The sequence below is a fragment of the Branchiostoma belcheri genome, unplaced genomic scaffold, assembly GCF_001625305.1.
Source record: "Branchiostoma belcheri isolate BF01 breed outbred unplaced genomic scaffold, Haploidv18h27 scaffold129, whole genome shotgun sequence".
Taxonomy (NCBI): domain Eukaryota; kingdom Metazoa; phylum Chordata; class Leptocardii; order Amphioxiformes; family Branchiostomatidae; genus Branchiostoma; species Branchiostoma belcheri.
This window is the reverse complement of record NW_017802702.1, coordinates 180,221-186,965: the sequence shown is the minus strand read 5'-3', so window position 1 is coordinate 186,965 and position 6,745 is coordinate 180,221. Positions and strand designations below refer to the sequence as shown.

The following is a 6,745-nucleotide window of genomic DNA, read 5'->3' as shown; positions in this document are numbered from 1 at the left end:
TCCAACTTCGAGACTCTTAAAATCTATGGTACTTGATTCGAGAAACGTAAATAGCTTGTTACGTATAACATCATATTTGGTACATTCCATAACAACATGAAATTCATTTTCTATATGTTTTGGACAAAATGGACAGAACCTTTGGTCGGGGGCTATATTGTAATATCTACCTGTTTCAATATTCAATTTATGGCTACTGATTCTTAATTGAATTATTGCTTTACGAATTTAAATGTGCTGCGCTCTGATAACTTAATATCGCCAAGAAAAGCCAAGACATCATCATCATCATTGCCGCACGTCAATATAGAACATCACGGCGGACCGTCGTTGTCCTCCATATTGTCTTGTCCCCTTTCGTCCGCAACCGATCTCTGCAAGATCCCGATTGACTGTCCTTAATGAAACAGATCAGCAATGACTTGCAAAAGGAGTCCTTATGTAAGTCATTGCTGATCTGCTTCCCCTTCTTGTCATCTTTTTATTGAATGAATGAATGAAAGACCTTTATTGTACGCTTGTGCTCTAACGAGCTAAGCACAGGTCATGGGTAGACAGGGAAAAGAAAACAGTAATGACACTTACATACTATATAAACTAATGTGTTCTACTATTTACAGGTTCAGCTTCTTCTCGCTTCTTGACGCAGTTAAAGATGTACGAACATATTGAGCTAATGATACATGTTTTGTCAAGTTTCATGAGGAATTCGAATTTTTCTATTCTATCTAAATGTCTAAAGCTTGGGAACTTATCTATTACATACATGTAAGTATAGAGCCTCAGGGAATCCCTCTCATTTCTATATAAAGTGCAGTCAACTACAAAATGGCATTCATCTTCAATATAATCTAGATTACAAAATTGGCAGATCCTTTGCTGTAGAGGAATGTGATATTTTGACCCTTCCTTCCTCGAGTACCTAAAGGAAAAGTAGGAACTGGTTACATACAGTCTCTATCTCATAACTTCAAATGAATTAAAATAATTTCAGTCTGTGTGTGTGTGTGTAGAAAGTATACTTTTATGTCACTTCGTTACATAATAAACAAGAGTTCCACGCGCTCATACCTTCGCCAAAATGATATTAACCCTTCCGGTTGACGAATTATACAACTTTAATAATTGATTTCACAAAGAGCCTCATTTGCATGGATTATATCAGTTGATCATATTCTCCACCCGATGATGTCTTATCTATTCTAGCACTTCCTCGTAAATTATGCAAATAAGGTCATGATTTGAATAAATTATGTTTATTGGTGTTCACCTTCACTTAACTTCCAAATGAGGCAAGTATAAAATTCCCAGCAGTTACAACTATGAAATTATAACACTTTCCGATTAATTATGCAGATTAGGTCTTCATCTCGTTCTTTATTACATGTCACAAGTGTTTCATAATCCTATCATTGATCTAAGCAGATTTATAGAATTTCCTAATTAATTATGCAAATTAGCTCCTGATTTGCATGGTTGTCCTCTGATTATGTCAAGCATCGCGTTAGCTACCTACATACCAAAAATCACGACAATCCGTCATCCGTTCTTGAGTTATCCTTCCAAGGTTTCTCAACAAACGCTCCTGCAGTTCCAGAACAAGCCGCTAGGGGGCCCAAACTCATGTCGCTTCTTCCCTAATCCAAGTGCTATCTACCATCTAAAATTCGTGATCCTAGCATTTGAGATATCAAAACCGGAAGTTCTGCTGCAGTACTAACAAAAGCCGCCAGGGGGCCAAAGATCTAACCATTTCTAGGTCTCACCAAGACCTACCCACCTACATAGTTCGAATGCATATCAAGCTTCTTGGGTTATGATGTTCACACAAATAGACGGACAAACGCTACTGAAAACATAACCTTCTTGGCGAAGGTATTTAACATAACCCTATAGTATTCCAGAAAAATATTCAGGAAAATTCAGGAAAAGATATGCCACGCCGTTGCTCCATACAACATACTTAACAACTTTGATCTTTCAGTTCAACATATGTTCTGTAAAGTATGATCCTGTGAAGAAATAGCAACCTTAAGTTGTTGACAACATAGACTAAATTTATAATACCATCCCACCCTCGTGTGAAAAGACATCACTTCAAAGAAACCGAACTTGATGACGTCCCGCCCCAATTAGCACCCCCCCTCCTGACCTCTCACTATACAGTACATTTTGTTAAGACCAGGAAGGTTTTCAATTCACTGTTTTGCACAGTTCACTGTTTACTGGCACTGAAACTTATGATGCATATATGCTAAAAAGTGGTTGTACTCGTATATGATCGTATATGTCAATCACATGAATACTTTGTCCTTGAGATTATTTTCTCATTTACACCATGTCTGTTTATGCACAGGTGTGCAGAGTCACAGTGTCTTCATCTTATATATTATGCTAGCGTGTCTGGAAGAAGTCTCAGAGCCATGGCTGAAGACCTGACCTCCGACGCCGTATCAAGTGTCGTCAGAAACGAATTCCTCAGTGATAGCATGACTGAACCAGGTACAGAAACTGTTCCACCTACCGTCAGGCAACCTGGCGAAGATGATAATGGCTACATCTCTACTACATGTGAGGAAAATGAACACGATGACGATGAACATTTACATGTATCTATCCAAAGCGATGCTGCTTTTGAGAACAGGGAGACAATTCATATCAGCCCTGGGGATTTTGATACCTACGCCATTGCATATACATGCAAGGCCCAGGATACCCGTATAAAGAAAAATGTAGAAGAGACGTCGACGAAAAGTAAAGCGTTTCAGGGATCAAACACAGCGTCCAGCACCCACAATGACAACGACATCCACTTGGCAGAGTGTGGCTCCGTCCAGAATCATACTGATACTTTCAATGGAAACGATGGTAACATGCGCATACAAGCCAGGGATCCAAATCCGATGTACACACATGAAAGTGTAAACCCTTATCCAATACACGCTGAAAACAAAGTTAACCCCAATCCAATGTACCTGCAAAGCACCACGGAGGATTCTAACGCCAGCCCTGGATTCGCTTTCAAGCCAAGTGAACCCTATCAGGAACTAAAAACAGTGCACAACAGTCGCACACAAGCCATGGATTCAAATCCAATGTGCACACATGACACTACAACCCCTTATCCGTTGCACCCTGAAAACGACGTCAATCCCGATCGAGTGTACACGAACCTACAAAGCACCTTAGAGCCTTCTTACGCCAGCCCTGGATCTGCCTTCATGTCAAGTATACCGAGTGATGACATTCCCTGCACCCTGACATCAGCTGATACACATCAGCAAGATGACGCAAACATGTGCCAGGACAACCTGGAATGCAACGCAGCCTTAGCAGATACTCAACCAAAACTACCCTCGCAGGATCTACCATCAGCAGCTTCAAACGACATCAATGATGTCTCGAGCAACCCATTGAGCAATATCAATGGTGTCCTGAATGCCCTGAATCCAAATCCGATATACGTACCAAACGTCCAGAATAATGCAGCTTGCGGTAAGAACTTTTTTATTATTTCTATACCCAAAATGTATGTCAGCAACTATTAAACAACAATAGTACGAGACTAATCTATCCTACATTTAGAACAAAAAATGTTGTGGATGGTATGAGTGAAATATATTGTTTTAACTCATGTTTTTCCTCATTTGGTCAATTTCTTCATTTTTAGGCCAAATGACCTAAAAGTTGGTATGGAGGTAGAATTGGCCGATACCAATAGTGGGCAATTGCCAATAGGCATGCTGCATTCGCATTCAATATGCCGATTGGCTGTTGAAATAATTAGGTTATTGCTACCTTGACCACCTGCAACATATTGACATTTGGACGCGCCTTTATGCGTTAAAGGGGTCTTCTCAAAATGCCTGCTCTAGGAATGTTGTTTAATCTTGAAAACAATTTGCATTAAGTCAATAATGCTTACCCATAATGTATTATAAGTTTAAAAATACACACCTTGTACGATGGTACTGGCATGCCTCACCAGTGGGATCGTCAGTTGAACACCACCCGTCATGGGGAATTTCGGCCCTTGATTCAATATTCCCTCAGGATGGGGGGGCCAGTAGTGTATAGCTGTCTCCATCAGTCCTGGCGGTAGACTAACATGGCACTAATCTGCAATATTTCAGGATGCACCCGTTGCCAGCTCTGCATAGCTGCAGTATCTACAGCTACGGTCCTTGTGTCGTGCGTCGTTATTGGAGTCTTTCTCTGGTTAACTTTAAGCGCCAGCTCAACAACGGTAGGCCTTATAGGCTCTTATGGCCTTGTCTCGCTGTCGCTATGTTCACCGTTTTGTGAGCTTTCTTTTGCATTTTAGAGTTCTCGTTTAGTAATAGAGCAGACGTCATTATATACGTGAGGTTTATATGATTGCACTGTACGTTTACTTACATGTACGTGAAAAATGGTCAAGCTTCACAAAACACAAACAAGAAATTGCAGACCTCATACCTAGAGGTTGTGCAAATGTTTCGTATTCATCTCATTGTGTATGGAAATAAGGTTATTCTTATAATCATAATTGATCTTGATCTTGGAATAGCCGTTTATAAATATGCAATAGCTTATTGTGCTTCTTCCAATACAGTTTGGTACAACAAATGTTACTAGGACTACTACTACTACCACTACTACTGTCCATATTTTTACCTCTATACCAACTGGAGGTGGCAGTTCTTTACCCACGTTCTCTGCAGTCTCCAACACCTCGCAACGCGAAGGTGAGACTAGCACGAAATTCATCTGTTGGTAGGAAGGGTTAAATTATACTCCACTCCAAAAGAGAGTAAACAAGGGTCCATAGGCAACAATTCTCCGTGAAGTCTTATGTTTTGCAAATATTTATTTTTTTTCCGTCATTTTCATACAGGGTTGCCACAACACAACACAACAAAACACAGCAGTCACATACAAACAATAAAATTTGGATACAATAAATAATTTTAATGCCAATGGAGATGCCATAAAGAAAAAACAGTAACCAATAACATTGATAAATAATGATAATAACTAAAGTACAAAATTGTCCAGTCCCGTCATTTGTTGGTATGGAGGGGTCAGAGATCAGGCAAATTTTTACATCTCATTTTAAAAGTGGACATGGACGGACAGGTCTTCACAGCATGTGGCAACCTGTTCCAGAGGATAGGGTCTCTATAGGAGAACTTGCGCTTACCACATTCAAGGCGCACTACCGGCAGTTTCAAGGATAGGTTCTGACTGTGTCTGGTGGGATATTTGTGAGATTCAGAAGCTATCTGAAAGCTATTTATGTATTCTAGAAGTTCATTATTGAGTGCCTTGTACATTGATTGTAGCAGGTGCAGGTTTCTCTGTGATGATAAAGTTTTCCAACCTAGGGTAGATAACTCATCATCGTCAACATGATGTGTATATGGTAAACCAAGAATAAGTCTCACTGCCCGGTTCTGGAACTTTTGTAGTTTGTCAGACAGACACTTTCCACAATTTCCCAATATCAGATCGCAGTAGTCTATTTTAGGTAAGACTACAGTTAAACAACATTATAAGTGTGTGTTGAGGCAAACATGGGATGAGACGTCGTAGGACTCAAGTTTATTTTTTGAAGTAACAAGTTTGAGCCTGAACGAACGCAGCGAGAACATTGTAGCGATCGAGTTGAGTTAAAATCACCGGGGACCCTTCAACAAGTCAGTGAGTTCGGTTCGTGTGTTTCGAGAATCTTTTTTTTTCTGATAGTTACTCAGAAATGGCGAGACGACTACCGCTGTGGAGACGGTTACACTACAGGAGATGGGAGGCCCGCTGAGTGTGACCCTGACAGTACCATCCCATGCTGCTCTCCGGGCAACTGGTGTGGGAACACTGCAGAACACTGTTACTGCTTGGGCTGTGTCTACTACCATAACTCAGGTCGGTACTTGATGATTTATAAAGGTGTGTTGTATGTGTGGTGTATGTTTCATGCGTGTGTGTGTAGTTGTATTCTACTAACAGTTATTTTTACCTTCATGAAAAATGGAGGTATTGTTTTTGGCGTGCCTGTGTCTGTGTGTGTGTTTGTGTTTCCGCACAATTGTAGTCAGCATTACTTAAGAACGCCTGTATGGATTGTGATGATATTTGGTATGTTGGTAGGTCGTAGGAATACAAAGATCAACGTCATGACGTCAGATATGGGCCTCCTTGTGGCTGACCTTGGTACTGCAGCAAAACTTCCGTTTTTTGTATCTTTTTCCTGAACATGCTATGGTCTTGATGTTTTGGTGACAGATAGCTTTTTCTGTCAGGAATAAGTGGTGTGGGTTTTATCCTCCTAGCAACTTGTTCTTTTCTGGGCTGGTATCAGATACTTAGTGGTTGGTGTGTGTGCATGTGTGCGCGTGCAACTTGTTCTGTACCTGTAGGGGACGTAATGGTGAAATCTTTTAAAGCTGATAAGTCCAGAAAGGATCAGTGTATATTCATTATTTTTGGTAGGTAGGCAGCTCATAGAGAGATGTACATAAAAAAACTGCAAATTTTGCAAAAGAAGACCTAATTTGCATATTTATATTTCAGTCCATACCATGGTATGGATGAAATATATTGTGTTCTCTGATGTTTCTCCTCCTCCTTCTCCTCCTCCTGCCACACAGTCAGAGGGATTCAACTCCGCCATCATTCAGCCAAATGACTTGAAATTTGGAATGGAGGTAGAGTGGGCCAATACCCCCAGGCGTTTTTTTTTTTTCATTTTTTTGATACATGCCTTTGA

The 6,745-nt window shown here is 40.4% G+C and overlaps 1 protein-coding gene across 1 annotated transcript in view; it reads left to right on the top strand.

Moving 5' to 3' along the window:
• The first annotated feature begins 2,873 nt into the window (after positions 1–2,873).
• LOC109463603 (E3 ubiquitin-protein ligase TRIM71-like) overlaps positions 2,874–6,745 on the top strand; it is a 5,480-nt gene continuing 1,608 nt past the window's right edge. The window contains exons 1-4 of the mRNA XM_019760456.1: positions 2,874–3,030; positions 3,268–3,495; positions 4,325–4,362; positions 4,595–4,727. Coding sequence (XP_019616015.1) covers positions 2,874–3,030; positions 3,268–3,495; positions 4,325–4,362; positions 4,595–4,727 — 556 coding nt within the window. The remainder of the gene's footprint in view (positions 3,031–3,267; positions 3,496–4,324; positions 4,363–4,594; positions 4,728–6,745) is intronic.